The sequence below is a fragment of the Camelus ferus genome, chromosome 1, assembly GCF_009834535.1.
Source record: "Camelus ferus isolate YT-003-E chromosome 1, BCGSAC_Cfer_1.0, whole genome shotgun sequence".
Taxonomy (NCBI): Eukaryota; Metazoa; Chordata; class Mammalia; order Artiodactyla; family Camelidae; genus Camelus; species Camelus ferus.
Window position 1 is genome coordinate 39,325,060 of NC_045696.1, and position 23,738 is coordinate 39,348,797.

General features: G+C 33.5%; 2 protein-coding genes across 2 annotated transcripts in view; one reads left to right on the plus strand and one right to left on the minus strand.

The window, feature by feature from the left end:
• The window catches only part of GABRR3 (gamma-aminobutyric acid type A receptor subunit rho3), a 237,968-nt gene extending 214,535 nt beyond the window's left edge, over positions 1-23,433 (minus strand). Inside the window, exon 1 of the mRNA XM_032489963.1 lies at positions 22,804-23,433. The gene's annotated coding sequence lies outside the window, so the exon portion shown is untranslated. The remainder of the gene's footprint in view (positions 1-22,803) is intronic.
• Positions 55-1,111, plus strand: LOC102522519 (olfactory receptor 5K1-like). The gene has a single exon (XM_014565628.2). It carries the CDS (start codon positions 143-145, stop codon positions 1,109-1,111), a length of 969 nt encoding a protein of 322 aa, XP_014421114.2. The 5' UTR covers positions 55-142.
• Positions 23,434-23,738: the final 305 nt, after the last annotated feature.

A 23,738-nucleotide genomic window follows, 5' to 3' on the forward strand; every position in this document is an offset into this window, starting at 1 on the left:
ACATGTTAGGAGAACAAATGTACCCTAGAGTTTTTTTACTGTATCACAGGAGACAAGAAGAGAAGCGTGGAGGAGAAACTATTCTTGTTGTAAAAAGAAAAATTTAAAGGGAAAATTATATATATTCTAATTTAGATCTTACATGTCCATAATTTCTATCTCAACAGACAGCATAAAGATGATGGAGAATAACCACTCCTTGACAACTGAATTTATCCTTGTAGGATTTACAGATCACCCAGAGCTGAGAACTCTTCTATTTCTGGTGTTCCTCACCATCTATCTTATCACTATGGTGGGGAATCTTGGCCTGGTGGCATTGATATTTATGGAGCATCGTCTTCACACACCAATGTACATCTTTCTCGGTAACCTTGCTCTGATGGATTCCTGCTGTTCCTGTGCCATTACTCCCAAGATGTTACAGAATTTCTTTTCTAAGGACAGAATGATTTCCCTCTATGAATGCATGGCACAATTTTATCTTCTCTGTCTTGCTGAAACTGCAGATTGCTTTCTCCTGGCATCAATGGCCTATGATCGTTTTGTGGCCATATGTAACCCACTGCAGTACCACACCATGATGTCAAAGAAACTCTGCATTCAGATGACAACAGGGATCTACATAGCTGGAAACCTGCATTCCATAATTCACATAGGCCTTCTATTTAGGTTAAGGTTCTGTGGGTCTCATCAAATCAATCACTTTTTTTGTGATGTTCTTCCATTATACAGACTCTCCTGTGTTAACCCTTATATCAATGAATTGATGATATGTATCCTTGCAGGGTCAGTTCAGACTTTCACTATTACCATAGTTATAGTCTCTTACCTTTTCATCCTTTTCACAATTTTCAAAATGAAATCCAAAGAGGGAAAAGGCAAAGCCTTATCTACTTGTGCATCCCACTTTCTCTCTGTCTCAATATTCTATGGTTCTCTTGTCTTCATGTACATTCGACCAAATTCAAATTCAGTTAATGAAGAAGATAAAGATATACCCGTTGCTATTTTTTATACTCTAGTGATTCCTTTATTGAACCCTTTTATTTACAGTCTAAGAAACAAGGAAGTAATAAATGTTATGAAAAAAATTAGGAAGATAACATAATATTCTAAAACAAGTATCACTTCCTATGGATAAATGATTTTAATAAAGATCCTTTTTCAAACTCAAGAAATACTGGGAAAGTGGGAGATGGCCACTTTGCATATAAAGTATTAAATTTCTAAAACATGATGGTGTATGAGTCAAATAAATAAGTTCAGAAAGGAGAGATTCTGCTAAAATGTAAATGTATTACAAAATCTAAGTTACTAGGTTCCACCATGGGTGAACTAAATAATTACTAGATTACTAAATAATTAATAGAGGTAATACATGATTCAGCAATCCTACCTGGGCATATATCCAAGAAGATGAAAATTCTAATTCCAAAAGATACATGCAACCCAATGTTCACAGTAGCACTACTTAAAATAGCCAAGTCATGGAAGCAACCCAAGTTCGTAGCAACAGACAATTTGTCCAAGAAGAATTGTTATATGTGTATACACACACACACACACACATACACACAACAGAATATTACTCAGCCATAAACAAGAATGAAATAATGCCATTTATAGTGAAATGCCACTGACACTTGCACTAACATGGATGGACCTAAAAAATATTATTTTAAGTGAAGTTAGTCAGAGAAAGACAAGTATTGTATGATATTACTTACATGTGGAGTCTAAAAAAAATGACAACTGAATCTATATACAAAGCAGAAACAGACTCACAGAAATAGAAAACAAATTTATAGTTACCAAAAGGGAAAGGGGGGGATAAATTGGGAGTATGGGATTAAAAAATACAAACTACTATACATAAATAAGATAAGCAACAGGATTTACTGTACAGCATAGGTAAATATATTCAATATTTTGTAGTAACCTACAATGGAAAATAATCTTAAAAAATATATATATATATATATATAAACTGAAAAAGTCTCTGTACATTGGTGATTTATCATTCTGTAGTTTGAAGATAATTCTATTTATATGGACATCCCTAGAATTAGAAATACCATTAACCTGATTTCAATGAAAAGTACTAACATATGCTGAGCACTAGCAAAAAGTTGCAAGTACTATTCAAGAATAAATCAGGCAGAATATAGTAAAAATTTAAATATCTAAACAAAAAATGTTTATTGATCCTTATATGTGCAAGTATGAAAGAAAAAATTCACTCAGAACCTACCATCTGTTAGGCACTAATCTAGACTTTTCATATATATTACCTACCAATTTAATACACATAATTTTTCACCCTTTTCAACAAAGACTCATACTTGGAAATATTGAGGAACTTGCCCAAGTTCATCCAGGTCATCCAGACTGAGCTAGAATTTGAATCAATACTGCTTTTTCCTCACATGCTTGGGAGTTCAGAAAATGGAGGTCCTTGTAGCCTGGAGTATTTAGGTCTTAAGTAGCCTCAGAAGTAAACTGTGCCTTTAAAAATAAAATTGGTATTTGGAGAACAATAGGAATGGGTATGACCAGAGTCTATGTTTATGGCAATGAGTGTGGCACTGGGAGTTGGGGATGAGGGACAGGAACAATGGCACAAAGTCAGAAAGTGGACAAACCTAACAGTGAGAGCTGTTGGTGAATGTGGGGGGAAAAAGTTAAAAGCAGATCAGGTTACTGAGTCTCTTAAATGCCACCTTAAGAAATCTAAATTTATCTTAGAAGCATCAAAAACTAAAGTCTTCCTGGAACAAAGAAATACATATCTTTCAGAAGCCTGATCTAGTAATTGATTGGAAAGCCCTGAAGCAAGGAAACTAAATTCAATTCTTCATGTATTAGATAAGGAGAACTGAAACTGAAGAATACTCTAAAAGGAGAGGAGTGCACAGATATAAGCAACATTCAAAGAAAAAAGTAAGAAATTGTAACTGTTGGATAATAAAATGAAGATCTATCTCTTCCTGTGAGTATGAAACATGTCATAACTGATTTCATATCACCAATACTTAATAAGGAACCTGACATAGTTGGCCATTCAATAAATGTTCCCTTCAATAAGTGTTAATATAATTAAGTAATTATGTAATAGGCTTATTATTTTTATTTTTAATGAATTCATAAATACATATATTTTAATTTCTTGGTTTTAATCATTAACATTATAAATACCGATAGATTTAATCCACATAAACAAAACTCTTTATGGTCCTAAGACATTTTATGAGCAAAAGGGAATTTAGATACCAAAAATTTGGAGGAGCTCTGAATTACATAAATGTTGCACATTCTGTATCCACCCTCTATTTTACTGGATATTTTTAGTTTTCAGACTTGCATGCATAGATTTTGTTTCCCTTTTCTAAGGGTATCACAATTTTTGTTAAGTATTTCTGCACCACCCACCCCAATCCTGGCAACACTGAATCCCAGAGGTCTGTTAAGGGAAGAATGTGTGATTTATTTGGGTCCAATGAGACAAAAGAAATGATTTTCTGAAAGTTTCTGGGAAATATGTATCCTTTATTTGAAAAGATCCACAAAATAGGTAGCAGTTTCTCCCTCTGAATTTCATGGTGTGTGGATATGAAATCTGGCACAGTCTATGTCAATCTTGCCATTTAGAGGGGAAGCAGCCTGGAGATGAAGTCAATACATGAAGAAGGGCATAACTGAGGGAATCATGGAGAAACAGACCCAGAGTCACTGGAATAAACTATTCCTGTGGTTTATAATCCAACAGATCTTCTTACTGCTTAAGCTTGTTTGAAAAAGATGCTTTATTTGCAAATGAATAAATATTAACTGAAATATACATATCTCCTGCTTTATCTCTCATTTTTTAATTGAAGCATCATCAAGTATAATTTCTGGTGTACAGCATAATGTTTCATCATACATATGCATACATATATTCATTTTCATATTCTTTTTCATTACAGGTTACTACAAGATATTGAATATAGTTCCCTGTGCTATATACAAGAAATTTGTTTTTTATCTATTTTAAATTAATCCTCACTCTTTAACTTTTCATCTGCATCCATTCAACTATTCAGCACATTTATTTGGTTTTACTTTTGCTGCATTATTTTAATTTCCCATAATTGCACTCTAAAAATATGAGGGGCAGAGATGTTCCATAATTTACCCACAGAAATACTAAGGTAAAGTTCAGGAACCAAACCCAGGCTATCTGGCTCCAGATTCCATGTTCTTAACCACTAATTTGTACTATATATATAACATAGCATAAAGAAGAACAAGTGGCATGAGAGGATAAGTTTCAAGAATTTAAGCTGTTAAGTGGGCAGAGGAATGGAGCAGAGATTCAAGAAAGATGTGGATTAATGACACTTTCCTCCAAATGTATTTTGAAAAGTTTCAAACCTAAAGAAAAACCGAGAAAATATCCATGTATTTTTTAAACTAAGATTTAAAAATTGTTATACATTTAGTACAATTAATCCATTTAATTTGTATACATGTGTATGCGTGTACATGATGAATAGCAGTTTCCCTATAAACACTTCAACATACATCTCAAAAGAACGAAGACATTTCTTACATTATCAGAATATCATTATCACCAAGAAATTTAACATCACCTAATAATAAAAAGTTCACAATCAATTTTTTCCAATTTTGCCAAAATTAGCCTCTATAGTGATTTATTTTCTTAATCAAGAATTCAATTAAAAGCCACTATGTACATTCAGTTTTTATTATTATTTAGTCTCTTTTAATCAAGAAGGATCTTCTGCATTTTTTTTCCTTTCATGACATTTAAATTCTCAAATAGTCAGGTCACATGTCATGTAAAATATCCCACAATCTGCTATTTTATAACGTTCCCTCATGATTAATTCCAATTAAATATTTCAGCAATAATAGGTGTAATATGTTTTCCTTCTTGCTTCATGAGATCTGTTAACATCAATTTGTCTTGTTACTGGGGATGCTGACTTCGATAACTTGGTTAAGGCAATGTCTATCAGATATTTCCACGGTAAAGATAACTTGCTTCCTTGCTAATTAAAATCTCATGTGTAGTGTGATACATTGAACCATGTGAATTTCCTGTTCATTAATAACTTTGCATAAATGTTTTGAGCATCTAATCACAATCTTTGCTTGAAACAATTACTATATTTGAAGGTGGAAAACTGATGGTTATTTTCCCTCCAGTGTATCACCTGGCTTCATTCTGAAAAGAAGAGCTTTAACTCAAAGCCTTTTTCTTTAAATACATTTTTTAAATTTTATAACAGTTTTAGATTTGTAGACAATAACAAAGATAGAGAGTTCCCATATATCACACACCCATTTTCCCATATCATTAATATCTTACATTAGTGTGGTACCTTAGTTATACTTAAAGAACCAGTAAGGATACATTATGATGAACTCTGTACTCTATGCAGATTTCCATTTTTTTTTAACCTCATAGCCTCCTGCTCCAGAATCCCATTCAGGATAGCACATTGTATTCAGTCATCATTACTCCTTAGGTCTCTCTGAGCTGACAGTTTCTCAAACATTCTTTGTTTTCATATCCTTGTAAGTTTTGAGGAATACTAATTGCACATTTTGTAGACTGTCTCTCAGCTGAGATTTCCCTGATGTTTTACATACGATTAGACGGAGGTGAGGTTTTGGAAGGAAGAGCACAGGGATAAATTGTCATTTTCACCATATTATTTCAGCGGTAAATACTACCTTTATGACTTGTAACTCTTGATGACTTTGACCACAAGGCTGAGGGACTGTTTGCCAGGTTTCTCCACTCTTTCTTCAAAAGTTACTTCTAAACGTCTCTAAAGTTACTCTTTCTTCTCTTTCCTGTGTCTTATATTTCAGGAAGTCAGTATGCACAGCCCACACGTAGAGAGGAGCTATGTATGCACCACGTACTTGGGGCAAAATATCTACTTAAATTAGTTGGAATTCTTCTGCACAGATTTTTCTATTCACCTAATGTATTATATGTTCAATCATTTATTTACATTACTACAGATGCATGGATATTTATTTTTTTATTTGAGATATAATCAAGTACTACCTTTTTAATTTTTTTTTTTTTTTTTTTTTTTTTTTTTTTTTTTTGCTCAAATCATTCTAGCTTTGACCATTGGGAGCTGTTTCCTTTGGCTCCAGTATCCCTTTGACATACTCCTATCCACAGTGTATATGCGGTAGTTTTTGTTTAGCTTTTTGTTGTTGTTGTTGTTGTTGTTGTTTTTAACTCTCTGGCATTACAAGATGCTCCAGGGTCATCTTATATAATTCCTGCTCTAGTCCTAGAATCAGACATTTCTCCAAAAACCTCTAGTCCCTATTATTGGATAACGGTATTAGATGGGATTTCAAAATTGTAGAATAGACTACACTGTATAGCACAGAGAAATATACACAAAATGTTATGATAACTCACAGAGAAAAAAATGTGACAATGAGTGTGTATATGTCCATGAATAACTGAAAAATTGTGCTGAACACTGGAATTTGACACAACATTGTAAAATGATTATAAATCAATAAAAAATGTTAAAAAAAAAAAAAAACATGATACAGGCAATAGGTATGCTACCTGCTTGTGCATTGTCTTTGCTTCAAGGCCCACACAACTGGCAGAGTGATATGTGTGTATTTTTTGCTGTTTTACATTCCTGTCAGTGGTTGATATTTCTTTCTATTTTAATCATTCTTTTAGGTATCACATTAATGCTTTTATTTAAAATTCTCTAATGACAAATAATTGTTGAATACCTTTTCACATGCTTGTTTTTCATCTGTACTTCATATTTGGTAAGATGCCTCTTCAGATCTTTGGCCCATTTTTTTAAATTGGAGAGTTGCTTGTTGATTTTTCAGCATTTGTATATTTTTATGAAAGTCCCTTATCAGAATGTTTTGCAAATATTTTCTCACAGTCCTTGGTTTGTCTGTTAATACTTTAAAAGTATCTTTCATAGAGTTGAAGTCATTAATTTTATTATAACTTAAACTTAGTTTTTTCTTTCATAGACTGTTTTTTGTTTTGTACCTAAATTTCATCATCATCCAGAAGACTACATAAATTTTCCATGTTTTCCTGTCGAAGTTTTATAGCATTTCATTTTACATTTAGATCTATGGTCTATTTGGGGTTAAATTTAATAAAATGTGTAGAGTTGGCACCTAGGTTATTGCAGATGGAGGTCCAATTGTTCCAGGACCATTTATGAAAAGACCATCCTTTATTCATTGAATTGTCCTTTGCTCCTTTGTCAAAGATCAGATGTGTTTGTCTGGATCATTTCTGGGCTATTTTGTTCCCTTGTGTGTCTAGTCGTTCTAAAACTCCCTGATGTATTTATTACTGTAGTTCTAGAGTCAGGCTTGCATTCAAGAGTCCTTCAGTTGTATTCTTCTTCCTCTTCAGTATTTTATTGGATATTTCTGTCTTATGCCTTTCAATACAAACATTAGAACCAGTTTTTCAATTATGAATAATGCTGCTCTGAAGATTCATATGTTTGTGTATGGACATATGTTTTCATTTCTCTTGTGTATATACCTTGGGGTGGAAATGCAGGGTCACAGATATAGTAAATTTTTTGTACCATTTTCAGAAACTCCTATACTGTTTTCCAAAGTAGCTCCACCATTTTACATTCCCAACATGAGTGCGTGAGGCTTTCAATTATGCCACATCAGCAACAGTACTTGTGACTACTGTTGGCCTTTTTTATGACAGCTTTATATTTCATGTAAAGTGGTATCCTACTGTGGGTTTCACTGATTTCCTAGGCTAATAATGTTGAGCATCTTGTCATGAACTATTGACCTGCATCTTCTTTGGAGAAATGACTATTCAGAATCCTTTGCCATTTTTGTCATGGGGTAATTTGTGATTTTATTACTGAGTTGTAAGAGTCCTTTCTATTTTCTACATACAAGTTCATTTTCAATTTTATGATTTCCATATATTTTCTCTCACTCTGTTAGTTGTCTTTCTTGATGGCAGCCTCTGAAGCAAAAAAGGGCTCAATTCTGAAGAAGTCTAGTTTGTTTAACATATTGCCTGTGCTCCTGGTGTCATATTCAAGCAACAATTGCACAATACAATGTCATAAATATTTACACCTATGTTTTTCTTCAGAGTTTTATAGATTTAGCTTTCACTCTTTAGAAATTTAATACAATATATGTTAACTTTTGTTTAGGTTTGGAAGCAGGGGTTCAACATCACTCTTTTGCATGTGGATATCTCATTGCCCCAGGACAATTTGCTGAAGAGACTATTCTTTCCCCCATTTAAATTATCTGGCTTTCTTGTCAAAAAATCAACTGCCCATAATTAGAGGGTACATTTCAGGAACCTCATCTGTTTTCCATTGATCTATAATGTTGAGCTTTGTGCCAGTACCAAACTGTTTTGATTATTGTATGTTTCAAACAGGTTTTGAAATCAGAAGTATGAGTTCCACTGCTTTATTCTTCTTATTCAAGACTGTATTGGCTGTCTGGAGTCCCTATGAGTTATAGGATTAACTTAACAGTTTCTATAAAGAAGCAAGCTGGGATTTTCAGTTATTACCTTGCATCTGTAGATCAATTTGAGGTGCACTGTCATTTTAACAGTATCAAGTCTTCTGATCCATGAACACAAGATGTCTTTCCATTTATTTCTACATCCTTGAATTTCTTTCAACAATGTATTATAGCTTTCAGTATAAGTTTTGTACTTCTTTTCTTAGATGTGTTCCTAAGTATTTCCTCTTTGATGCTACCAAAAAGGGGATTCTTTTCAAAATTTTCTTTTGGTTGCTCATGGCAAAGAGACAAAACACAATCAATACACATATATTAATCTGGTTTCCTGCAAGCTTGCCAACTTGTTTATTAGTTCTAACAGTTTTTTAAGTTGCCTCGTTAGGATTTTTTATGTACAAGATTATGTTATCTGCAGAAACAGGTACATTTTTCACTTCTTCCTTTCCATACTGAATGCCTTTCACCCCATATCTTGCCCAGCTGATCTGCACAGAAATTTCAACAATGTTGACTAGTAATGGCAAGAGCAGATATCCTCATCTTTATCTCAAGTTGGTAGGAAACTTTTCTGTCTTTTATCACTGAGTATGTTAGCTGTGAGTTTTTTAATAAGCGTCTTTTGTCAGGATTCATGAGTTCTATTCTATTTCTACTTTTTTTCTTTTTTTTAATAATGGAAGGGTGTTAAAATTTTGTGAAGCATTTTTCTTTCTCTTTGGAGATGCTGACATAGTTGTCCTTTTGTCTCTTGATATGATTTTATTTGATTCCTTTTTTTGAAGGTTAAATCACCTTGCATTCATGAAATAAAATTCACTTGGTTGTTATGTATAATCATTTTTTATATGTTGCTGGATTTAATAGTATTTTTAGAATTTTGCATGTATATTCATAACACATATTGGTTTAGAGTTTCCTCATGATTTATTTGTCAGGCTTTGGTAAGAGAATAAATTTGTATTTATTTCTGTGGTATCAGTTGTTACTTCTCCTCTTTAATTTCTTATTTCATTTATTTGGGTCCTGCATCTTCTCAGTGAACCTGGTGAATACAATTGTTTGTTAATTTTGTTTTCTTTTCAGAAAACAGCTCTTAGTTTTACTGACCTTTTCTATTCTTTTTCCTGTTCTATTTTATTTATTTCATTTCTGATTTTATCATTACCTTCCTTCTGCTCACTTTCAGGTTTATTCTTTCTTTCTAATTCTTTAAGGTGGTAGGTTAGGTTGTTTATTTGAGATTTCCTTGATTCTGGAAGGCCTGTATTGCTATGAACTTCCCTCTTACTTGGTTTTACTGCACTCCACAGATTTTTTAAAGCTGTGTTTTCATTTTCATTTGTTTTGAATTATTTTCTGATTTCTCTTTTAATTTCATCATTAAACGTTTGGCTTTTGAGTAGCATGTCATTTAGTCTCCATTTGTTTCTTCTTTTCCTGTTTTTTCTTTCTGTGGGTGATTTCTCATTTCAAAACATTTTGGCCAGAAAACATGCTTGAAATAATTTTTATCTTCTTAAACTTGTTGAGACTTGTTTTGTGACCTAGTATTTGGCCTATCTTAGAGGATGGTACATGCACAATTGAAATGAATGTGTTTTCAGCTTTTCTACATGTAGTGTCCTATAGATATGATTTAGGTCCAATGTGTCTATTGTGTCATTTAGGACCTCTGTTGCATTATTTATTTTCTGTCTAGATAATCTGTCCATTGATGTCAATGGGGTGTTAAAAGCCTCCTACTACTATGATATTGTGAATTTCTCCCTTTATATCTGTTAGTATTTGTCTTATATATTTAGAATCCATTACTGGGTGCATTTATGCTAACAAGTGTAATATCCTCTTCTTGTATTGATCCATTTATCATTATATAATGCTCTTCATTGTCTTTCATTATGGCCTTTGTTTTAAAGGACTGTTCGCTTTTAAGCTATTGAGTTATATGTATATTTGGATATTTTGGATCTTAGCCCCTTATCAGTAATATTATTTTCAATTATCTTCTCCCATTCAGTAGGTTGCCTTTTCATTTTGTTCATGGTTTCCTTTGCTATGCAGAAGCTTTTCAATTTGATATAGTCCCACTTGCTTATTTTTACTTTTGTTGCTTTTGCTTTTGGTGTCAGATTAAAAAATCTTTGCCATGACTTATGTCATGAAGCTGATGACCTATGTTTTCATCTAGGAGTTTTGTGTTGTCAGGTCCTATGTTCAAGTCTTTAATTCACTTAGAGTTAATTTTTCTATATGATACAAAATAGTGCTCCAATTTTATTCTCTTCTATGTGGCTGTCCAGGTTTCTCAGTGACAGTAATTAAAAAAAAACTGTCCTTTCCCCATTCTATATTCTTGGCTCCTTCATCATAAATTAATTATAACATATATGCATAGGTTTATTTCTGGGCTCTCTATTCAGTTCCATTGATTTATGTGTCTCTTTTATGCCAATATGCTGTTTTAATTACCGTAGCTTTGTAATACAGTTTGAAATTAGGGAGAGCGATGCCCCTGGCTTTGTTATTTTTTCTCAATATTGCTTTGAGAAATACTGCTTTTTTCCTTATTGTTTTCTGTATATCTCATGTATTTTTGTTCATCTAATTTTCTAATGCTTCATTAAGTGAGTATTTCCTAATGTAACATTTTAATTTCTTTAATAATTCACTCTTTCTAAATATCATATTATATCTTATCACATTTATATTGTATAGTTTTCTGTGATTGCTCTAGGGTTTAAACATACATCCTACCAGAATCAGCATCCAATTTATACTAGCTTAACTCTAGCAATATATAAAAATGTTACACCTATATAACTCTTTTTACTTTCTTCCATTTTGTGGTATTAGTGTTATAACATATTATAGGTATTAATGTTTGAGACATATACAATATTATAATTTTCACTTTACAAATCTGTTGACATTTCCTTAGACCAATACATTTTGTTACAACTAACCTTCTTTGTGAGTTATTAGTAAATATATTGCACACATATTACATTTCTGTATGATACAAGTCTGAGATTTTATTATATACATATTATTTTTTGCAAATTGGTTTTTAAATGAATCATGTGAAAAAAATTAAAACAGGCATTTAAGGTGAGAAGGGTATAGCTCAAGTGGTAGAGTACATGCTTAGCATGCATGAAATCCCAGGTTCAATCCTCAGTACCTCTTCTAAAAATAAATAAACCAAATTACTTCTCCTGCCCTGCCCACCCCCACCAAAAAATAGGCATTTAAACCATTATAATTGCTTAGTTATTTTACTAATGCTCTTTGGCTTTTTGCATGGATTTGAATTACTTCCTGTGCTACTTGCTTTCAGCTTGTAAATTTTCTTTAAATGTTCTTTAAATGTTCCCATAAGGTACATCTGCTAGCAACAGATTCTCTGTCCGTGTTTATCTGAGTAAATTTTCAATTTGTACTTATTTTTGAAATATAGATTTACTGGACATGAGATTCTTGTTTGACAACATTATTTTCTCCCTGAGCACTACAAATATGTTATCCAACTGCTTTTAGCCTAAATTGTTTCTACTGAGAAGTCAGCGTTAAACTACTTGGGGTTCCCCAATAATTGATGGGTGATTTTCCCCTTGCTGTTTTCAAGGTTTTCTGTCTTTGAGTTTCAGCAGTATTACTATTATGTATTTCTTTATTAATATGCTTGCATTTTATATTTTGAATATCTTAAACACCCTGGATATGTAAGTTACTGGTTTTGCAATAAATTTGGTAAGCTTTATCCCATTATTTCTTCAAAGTATTTGTTCTGCTTCTTTCTCACTTTCTTCTCTTCCTGGTACTCCTATATGCATATGCTGATGCATTTAGTGGCGTCCCTCATTTTTCTGATACTCTGTTGATTTTTCTTCATTCTTCTCTCTCTGTATCTTTTGAATTGCATAATCCCTATTAATATAGCTTCAAGTTAACTCATTCTACCTTTTGTCAGTTCAAATCTACACATGAGAAGTTGGTTGCCAAGATGGTGGAATAGGAAGACTCTAAAACCCACCTCATCCCATGGGCACACCAAAATTACAACCATATAAATATAAAGTGTTCATGAAAATGGCCAGAAGCCTAGCAAAAAAGATATTCTAAAGCTAAAGATATGAAGAAGGAAGCACACTGAAGTGGATATAAGAGGAGGAAATGCAGTAGAGTCAAGACCCATACCTTAGGTGGGTGACCCTTACATGGGAGGATATTTGCAATCGCATAGGTTGTCTCTAAGAGGGAGGAGTCTCAGTTCCACATTGGGCTCCTGGAAAGTCCTGCACCAGGAAGATGAGTAGATCTAAAGACACACACAAAATTAAAGTGAGGGGATAGGAAAAAGGTACTCTATACCAATTGAAATGAAAAGGAAGCAAAGCTTGCACCAGACAAAACAGACTTTAAAACAGACTGCAACAAGAGAGAAAGAAGAACATTTCACAATGACCAAGGCATTAATCATATAACAAGATATAACAATTGTACATATTTATACATACAACATAGGAACACCTAAATATATGAAGCATATCTTAACAAACATAAAGGGATAAATTGACAATGACATAATAATAAGGGACTTCAACACTCCAATTACATCAATGTAGAGATCATCCAGACAAATAATCAATAAGGAAAGACTGCTCTTAAACAACATATTAGACCAAATGGATCTAACATATTTATATAAAACAACTCATCCAAAAGTAGTAGAGGACACAATCTTCTCAAGTGCACATGAAACATTTCCTGGATAGATCACATGCTAGGCAGTAAAAATAGCCTTGGTATATTTAAGAAAATTAGAATCATATCAAGCATCTTTTCCTCACACAAGGCAATGAGATGACAAAGCAACTACATGAAAAAACTGCAGAAAACACAAATAAAAAAGGCTAAACAATATGCTACTAAAAACCCAAAGGGTCACTGAAAAAAATTAAAGAACAAATGAAAAACATCTAGATATAAACGAAATTTAAAACACAATGATCCAAAAATCTATGGTATGCAGCAAAAGCAGCTTAGAGGAACATTTATATTCATACACACCTACCTCAGGAAGCAAGAAAAATCTCAAATAAACAACCTAACCCTACACCTAGAGAAATTAGAAAAAGAACGAACAAGTCCAAAGTGAGTAGAAGGAAATAAATTATAAAGATCAGAGCAGAAAGAAATGAAATAGAGACTAAAATACAATGGAGATGACCGGTGAGATTAAGACCTGGTTCACTGAAAAAAATACACAAAAATGATGAAGCTTAGTCAGAGTCATAAAGAAAAAAAAGCAAAAATCAATAAAATCAGAAATGAAAAGGGAAAAGTTAAAATTAACACAACAGAAATAGAAATCATAAGAAATCACTATGAACAATCATATACCAATCAAATGGACAACCAAGAATAAATGTACAAAGCTAGAAATGTACAATCTACCAGGACTGAACTATGAAAAATATGAATAGAGCAATAACTAGTAATGAAATTGAATCAGTAATTTAAAAATTCCCAGCAACAGGAGTCCAGATCAGAAGGTTTCTTGGGTGAATTCTACCCAACATTTAGAGAAGACTTAACATCTATTCTTCTCAAACTATTTCAAAAAAATTGCAGGGGAAGAAATGCTTCCAAACTCATTCCGTAGGCCAGAATTACCCCAATACTGAAACCAGACAAAGATACCATATAAAATGAAGAATTACAGGTCAATAACACTGATGAACTAAATGCAAAAAATCCTCAATAAAACAGCACATCCGTTTGAGTTTATATGATTTGAGACTATCTATATAGTTTGACTCTATATGATTACCAGTCTAAAGCAAAGAGATATATAAATGGGTAAACATATTTGAAAAAACAAGGTAACCACAAATCAAAAGCATAAAATAGAATCACAAAGCCCAAAAAGAAAAGAAATAAAGCTAATACAAAAGAAAATTATCAAATCACACACACAAAGAAAGGAACAAAGAAGAAATACAAAATCAGCTGGAAAACAAAGTATAAAATCGCAATAAACACACATTTATCAATAGTAACCATAAATGTCAATGCACTAAATTCTCCAAACAAACAACACAGAGTGGCAGACTGGATAATAAAACAAGACCCTACAATATGCTGCATACAAGACACCCACTTTAGGGAAAGGACACATAGATTGAAAGTGAGAGAACAGAAAAAGATATAGCATGCAAATGGAAATGACAAGAAAGCAGGGGTATCAATACTCATATAAGACAAAATAGACTTTAAAACAAAGGCCATACAGAAAGATAAAGAAGGACACAATATAATGATAAAAGCAACAATAAAAGAAGAGGCTACTACACTTGCTAACATATATTCACCCAATATAGAAGTACCCAAATAGAGAAAACAAATACTAACAAATATAAAGAGAGAAATTAGTGGGAATACAATAATAGTAAGAGACTTTGACACCCCACTAACATCACTGGACAGGACTTCCAGACAGAAAAGTAGTAAGGCAATGGAGACACTACATGGCACAATGGAACAGTTAGACTTAATTTATATTTTTAGGACACTACATCTCCAAAAAACAGAATATACATTCCTTTCAATTTCACATGAAACATTCTCTAGGATATACCATATACTAAGACACAAAAGAATTCTCAACAAACTTAAGAGGACAGAAATTATTTCAAACATCTTTTCTGACCACAATGGCATGAAACTAAAAATAAAACACAGAAAGAAAAATAAGAAGAAAATGACTGCATGGAGACTAAACAACATGCTACTAAAAAACCAATGGATCTATGATGAAATCAAAGACGAAAATTTAAAAATACCATGAGACCAATGACAATGAAAACACAACCACACACAATCTATGGGATGCAGTAAAAGAGTACTACAAGGGAAGTTCATAGTGATAAAAGCCTTCCTCAAAAAATAACAATCTCAAATAAACAACCAAGCCTACCATCTAAAAAAAAATAGAAAAAGAAGAACAAACAAAATCCAAAGTCACCAGAAGGAAAGAAATAATAAAGATCAGAGAGGAAATAAATGAAACAGAAATTTTGAGAACAATGGGAAAAAAATCAATCAAAACAAGAACTGGTTTTTTGAAAGAGTAAACAAAATCAACAAACCTCTGGCCAGGCTCACCCAAGAAGAAAAGAGAGAGGACACAAACAAAATAAAAAAAGAAAATGGAGAAATTACAAACACCACCACAAAAATACAAAGAAATCATAAGAGAATACTATGAACAACTATATGGAAACAAGCCGGACAATTATAGGCCAATATTGCTGATGAACATAGATTCAACAATTCTCAACAAAATATTAGCAAACAGAATTCAACAACACATAAAAAAGATCACACACTATGATGAAGTTGGATTCATACCAGGGACACAAGAATGGTTCAACATATGTATCAATCAATATGATACACCACATCAACAAAAGAAAGGACAAAAATCACATGATCATCTCAATAGACGTAGAAAAAGCATTTGATAAACTTCACCACCCACTTATAATAAAAACTCTTACCAAAGTGGGTATAGAGGGAACATATCTCAACATAATAAAAGCTATTTATGACAAACCCACTGTCAACATAATACTCAACAGTGAAAAGCTGAAAGCCTTCTTGCTAAAATCTGGAACAAGACAACGATGTCCACTATCAGCACTTCTATTCAACATAGTATTGGAAATCCTAATCTTAGTAATCATACAATAAAAATAAGATGGATCCAAATCGGAAGAGAAGAGGTACAATTGTCACTATATGCAGATGACATGATACTATGCATAGAAAACCCAAAAGCTCCACACAAAACCTACTAGAACTGATAAAATAATTCAGCAAGCTAGCAGGATACAAGAGTAACAAACAGAAGTCAGTTGCATTTATTTACACTAACAATGAAATATCAGTAAAGGAAAGCACAGAAACAATCCTTTCTAAAATTGCATCAAAAAACAAAATGCAATACTTAGGAAGGAACCTAAACAAGGAGGTGAAAGACTTATACATGGAAAAACTACAAAACACTGATTAAGGAAATTAAAGAAGAATTTTTTTTTAATGGAGAGATATCCCATGTTCCTGGATTGGAAGAATCAATATTGTTAAAATGGTCATACAGCCCAAGGCAATCTACAGATTTAATGCAATCCCTATCAAATTACCCAGGACATTTTTCACAGAACTAGAACAAATAATCCTAAAATTTATATGGAATCACAAAAGATCCAGAATTGCCAAAGCAATACCTGAAGAAAAAAGACAAAGCTGGAGCCAAAATCTTCCTGGACTTCAGACTATATTAAAGAGCTACAGTAGTCAAAAAGCATGGTACTGGCACAAAGAGAGACATGTGGATCAATGGAACAGAACAGAGAGCTTAGAAATAAATCCAGACACGTTTAGTCAATTAATCTTCAACAAACGAGGCCAGAATATACAATGGAGAAAAGACAGTCTCTTCAGCAAGTCGTGTTGGGAAAGCTGGATGGATGCATATAAATCAATGAAGTCAGAACATTCCCTCACAACATACAATAAACTCAAAATGCTTTAAAGACCTCAACATAAGACACTACAAATCTCCTGGAAGAAAACATAGACAAAACACTCTCTAACACAAATCTCAGCAATGTTCTCCTGGGGCAGTCTATCCATGCAATAGAAATAAAAGCAAAAATAAACTAATGGGACCTAATGAAACTTATAAGCTTTGGCACAGCAAAGGAGACTATAAACAAAACAAAAGGCCTATGGAATGGAAAAAATATCTACAAATGATGCAACTGATAAGAGCTTAATCTCCAGAATATACGAAAAGTTTATACAACTTAATAACAAAAAACTGTCCAAAAATGGGCAGGAAACCCAAACAAGTAATTTTCCAATGAAGCCATACAAATGGCCAATAGGCACATGAAAAGATGCTCAACATCACTAATTATCAGAGAAATGCAAATCAAAACTACAATGAGGTATCACCTCACACCAGGCAGAATGGTCATAATTAAAAAGTCCACAATGAATTCTAGAGAGGATGTGGAGAAAACAGGAACCCACCTACACTGTTGGTGGGAATGTAATTTGGTACAGCCATTATGGAAAACACTATGGAGATTTCTTAAAAACTAAAAATAGCTTTACCCTTTGATTCAGTAATCCCACTCCTGGGTATACATCTGGAGAAAACCCAATTTGAAAAGATACACTGCCCCCAGTATTCATAGCAGCACTATTTACAATAACAAGGACATAGAATCAACCTAAATGTCCATTGACAGATGACTGAATAAGGAAGTCATGGTGTGTATCTGTGCATGTATACACACACACACACACACACACACACACACACACACACACACAGGAATACTACTCAGCCATTAAAAATAATGAAAGAATGCCATTTGCTGCAATATGGATGGAACTGGACATTGTCATTCTAAATGAAGTAAGCCAGAAAGAGAAAGAAAAATACCACATAATATCACTTACATGTGGAATCTAAAAACAAAAGACATAAGTGAACTTACTTACAAAATGGAAAAAAGACTCAGACATAGAAAACAAACTTAGGGTTCCCAAGGTGGGAAGGGGTAGGAAGGGATAAATTGGAAGTTCGAGGTTTGCAGATAGTAACTACAATATATAAAATAGAAACAACAAGTTTATACTGTATAGCACAGGGAACTATATTCAATATCTTACAACAACCTATGATGAAAAATATGAAAATAAATATATGTATGTATATATACAACTGCAACATTTTGCTGTACACCAGAAATTGATACATTGTAAACTAATTACAATACAAAAAAAAGAATAAAAAAAGAAATTTTTTAAAAAACTTTAACATATCAAATTCAACAGTACATTAAAAAAAAATCATATACCATGATCAAGTGGGATTTATCCCAAGGATGAAAGGATGGTTTAATATCCACAAATCAATCAAAAACTACATTAATTAATTTAAAAAGAATCATATCATCTCAATAGATGCAGAAAAAACTTTTTAGAAAATTCAACATTTATCATAAAACTCTTCAGAAAAATGGGTATAGAGGCAACTTACCTCAACATAATAAAGGCCATATATGACAAGACCACAGCTAACATCACACTCAATGGAGAAAAGCTGAAAGCATTTCCTTAAGATCAGGATAAAGACAAGGATACCCATTTTTGCCACTTTTATTCAACATAGTATTGGAAGTCCCAGTAATGACAATTAGACAAGAAAAAGAAATAAAAGGAATCCAAATCGGAAAGGAAGAAGAAGAAAACTGTCACTGCTGGCAGATGAAATGAAAGCATACACAGGAAATCCTCAAGACATTACCAAAAAACTACTAGAACACATCAATGAGTTCAGCAAAATTGCAAGACACAAAATTAATATACAGAAATCTGTTGCATTTCTGCACACTAACTACAAATTATTAGAAAGAGAAAGCAAGAAATAAATCCCATTTACAATCACATCAAAAAGAATAAAATACATAGGATTAAATATCAGCATGGGAAGTAAAAACCTTGTTCTCAGAAAATTTTGAGACACTGATGAAAGAAAATGAACATGACACAGATGGAAAGATACACTGTGTTTATCAACTAGAAGAACTTGTTAAAAAGATAATACTATCCAAGGCAAAATACAGATTCAATGAAATCTCTATCAAATAACCAAGGGCATTTCTCACAGAACTAGAAAAAAAAATTCTAAAATTTGATGGGAAACCCAAAAGACCCTGAATAACTAAAACAATCTTGAGAAAGAACAAAGCTGAAGGTTATCACACTTCCTGACTTCAGACTATTAGAAAGCTACAGTCATCAATATAACATGGTCTTGGCACAAAAAAAGACACACAAATCAATGGAATAGAATAGAGAGACCAGAAATGAATTCACACTTACATGTACAATTAATCTACAACAAAGGAGACAAGAATACATAATAGGAAAAAGACAGCCTCTTCAATAAACGGTGCTGGAAAATTGGACTGCAACATGCAAAAGAATCAAACTGGACTACTCTCTCACACTATGCACAAAAATTAATTCAAAATGAAACCATAAAACTTTTAGAAGGAAACATAGGCAGTATGTTCTTTTACATTGGTCTTAGTAATATCTCTTGGGTATATTATCTCAGGCAAGGGAAACATAAGCAAAAATAAACAAATGGGACTATATCAGACTAGAAAGCTTTTGCACAGTAAAGGAAACTATCAATAAAATGAAATGGCAGCCTACAGAATGGGAGAATATATTCTCAAATAATACATCTGCTAAGGGGTTAATACCCAAAACATGCAAGAGCTCATACAACACAACATCAAAAACAACAACAACAAAAACAAGCAACCTGATTTTAAAATAGGCAGAGAATATGAACAGACATTTTTCCAAGAAAGATATACAAATGACCAACAGGCATGTGAAAAATGCTCAACATCACTAATTATCAGGAGAATGCATATCAAAACCACAGTAAGATATCATCTCACACTTGGCTATCATCCAAAAGAAAAAAAAATGAGCATTGGCGAGGATGTGGAGAAAAAGGAACCTTCCTAAACTGTTGGTAGCATATGAACCGGTGCAGCCACTATGGAAAACAGAGTGGAGACTCCTAAAAAAATTAAAGACAGAACTACCTACCATATGATCCAGAAATTCCACTCCTTGGCATTTATCCAAGGAAAACAAAAACATTAATTAGAAAAGATATATGCACTCCTATGTTGATTGCAGCATTATTTACAATAGTCAATATACAGAAGCAACTTAAGTGCCCATTAATAGATGAGTGATTGAAAAGATGTGGTACACATATTCAAGAGAAAAATACTTAGCCATTAAAAATGATTGAAATCTTGCCATTTGTGACAACATGGAAGGACCTATAGGGTATTATGCTTAATGAAACAAGTCAGAGAAAGGCAAATGCTGTATGATTTCACTTACATGTGGAATATAAAAAATACAACACATGAACAACCGTAACAAAATAGAAACAAAACAGAGAACAAACAGCTGGCTGCCAGAGGGGAAGAGCGTGCAGGGAGGAAAGAAATAGGTGAGGGAGATTAAGCAGTACAAAGTTACAGTTTCAAAATAACTGAGTCACAGGTATCCAAAGTACAGTGTGGGGAACATAGTCAGTATCTATGTAATATCTTCATATAGTGACATATATACTTCCAGTGGTGATTATTTTGAAACATACAGAAATATTAAATCACTGTGTCATGAACCAGGAACTACTATAGTGTCGTAGGTCAATTTCACTTCAAAAACAAACATGCAAACTCATAGAAAGATCATATTTGTGGTCATCAGAGGCACACGGTGAGAAGGGGAGGAGGAATTGGATGATGGTAGTCGAAAGGTGCCAACTCCCAGTTATAATACAAATAAGTACTAAGGATGTAATGTACAACATGATAAATATAATTAACACATGATAAGTATAATTAATATCACTTTATATATATTTTATATGAAAGCTGTTAAGAGAGTAAATCCTAAGAGTTCTCATCAAAGAAAAAAAATTTCCATTTCTTTAATTTTGTATTTGTATGAGATGATGTATGTTCACTCAACTTATTGTGATAATCATTTCATAATGTATGTAAGTTAAATCATTATGTTGTATACCTGAAACATACAGTTCTGTATGTCAATACATCTCAATAAAACTGGAAAAAATCACTATGATACTGGCATGAAAACAGACACATACATCAATGGAACAGAATGGAGAGTTCAGAAATAAATCCACACATACAAGGTCAACTAATCTTTAACAAGGGCACCAAGAATACACAACAGGAAAAAGACAGTCTCTCCATAAATGGTGGTGGGAAAATTGGATATTCACATGCAAGAGAATGAAATTGGACATTGATCTTACACCACTCACAAAAATAATCTCAAAATGGACTGAATACTTAAATGTAAGTCCATAAAACTCACAGAAGAAAACATATGGGAAAAGCCTCTTGACATTGGTCTTGGCAATGATTTTTTTTTGGATTTGACACCCGAGCAAAAGTTAAAAAAAAAAAAAAAGCGAAAATAAACAAGTGGGACTACATCAAACTAAAAATACTCTGCACAGCAGAGGAAACCATTACCAAAATGAAAACGCAACCTAAGGAATGAGAGAAAATATTGACAATACATGTATTTGAAAAGGGGTTAATATCCAAAATATATAAGAAACTCAATAGAATAATAATAATAATTCTATTTAAAGTGAGCAGAGAACATTAATAGACACTTTTCCAAAGAAGATATATATATAAGGTGGAAGAAAAAAGCTCAACATTACTAATCATCAAGGAAATACAAATCAAAACCGTACTGAAATATCATCTCACATCTGTTATAAGAGCTATCATCAAGGAGACAAGAGATGAGTGTTTGCAATGATCTGAAGAAAAAGGAACCCTCATGTACTATTGGTAGGAACGTAAATTGGTACAGTCACTAAAATACAGCATGAAGGTTTTCCAAAAGTTAAAACAGGACTACCATATAATCCAGCAATCTCATTTCTGGTTATACATCCTAAGAAAATGAAATTATTATCTTGAAGAGAAACCTGCACCCACAAGTTCACTACAGCATTATTCACAATAGTCAAAACAAAAAACAACCTAACTGTCCGTGGTGGAATGAACAGATGTAGAGCATGTGATGCACGCACACACAATGGAATCTTATTCAGCCATAAAAAGAACGAAATCCTGCCATTTGAAACAATATGGATGAACTTTGAGGACATGCTAAATCATAAAAAAAAAAACCAACTTATAGACACAGAGTAGGATGCTGGTAGTCAAGGGCTGAGGACCGGGGAAATGGCGCGATGTTGGTCAAACGGTAAAAACTCCCAGTTATGACAATACAACTATAGTTATAGTTGACAATACTGTTTTATACACTTAAAATCTGCTGAAAGAGTAAATACTGAAAGTTCACACCACACACCCAAAAAAGGGTAATTATGGAAGGTAGGTAATTAAAGTCATGTCGCAATCACAATCACTTCACAATATATACCTGTATCAAATCATTACATTGTACCACTTAAACTGACACAGTGACGTATGTCAATTATATCTCAAAAAGACAGCAAAAAAAAAAAAAAAAAAAAAGGAAGGAAAAAAAGGTACTTACCACTATGCATCTACCTGAGGCTGTTCCTCAGGGGAAAGGCTCCAGGAACCGGCAGCGGCCGCCTCCTAAAATGAATTCCAGACACTTCCCTGATGCCAGGAGGAACTGGCCCTGAGAGTATGCACTGCAACAGGGTGCTTGGGTAGCTGTGGCCTGGGACCTTGGCCGACCTCGGTGCGGTGCCCCAGTGCCCACTCAGAAGCTGGCACAGCCGCCTGGGGCCTGCCGCCTCCGCCTCGGGAAGCAGACAGACCACGGGTCCCCTGCGCATGCGCACTTCACTCCCCCGTGCTGGCCTCGGGCGGTCGCGCGCCTGCTGTCTTTCTGCCAGGAGCGCAGTCGTCAGTGCCCCACACCTGGCGGGGCTCCTGGAGTGAGGTGCTTCTGCGTTGTGACTCTGACCTGGGCGCTGGGGGAGGCTTCCGTCAGGCTTCAGTCAAGATTAGGATTTGCTTCATAGGTTGCATTGGCCAGACTGCTCACAAACGGGTCCGAGAGGAGGAGCACCCTGGTGTTTCTCATCCCAGGCATTTAATTTTGATGTATATTTTTGCTTATGGATAGGGAGATATTTCAGCTTAATATTTTTAAGTTAAAATGCTCTTTCCAATATGATCTCACTTTCTTAAAGGAATATGAGAAACATTCTGAAAGAATATATTTAAAATGACAGTAGTAACTTCACGTAGCCACCAAGGGTGTCTATTTCTTTAAATTTTAGCTTCCTTTTATACATTTCTGATTTTATGTCTTCGTTTCATTTTTTTCTATGAGTATGTATGAAAGTAATCATTTTATAGTAATAACTTTTCATTCTAATGAATGTAAATTTATAAAGAACTGGTGGACATTGGCATTCTTTTCTGCCGTAAAAGTTACCTTCACTTACTGTTTTTAATGCCTGTGTCAGATTGACATGTCCAAGTCAGGTTGGC

Bases quoted from the DNA above. Each gene is read 5' to 3' on its own strand.
- LOC102522519 (XM_014565628.2), top strand. From the start codon at position 143: ATGTCCATAATTTCTATCTCAACAGACAGCATAAAGATGATGGAGAAT.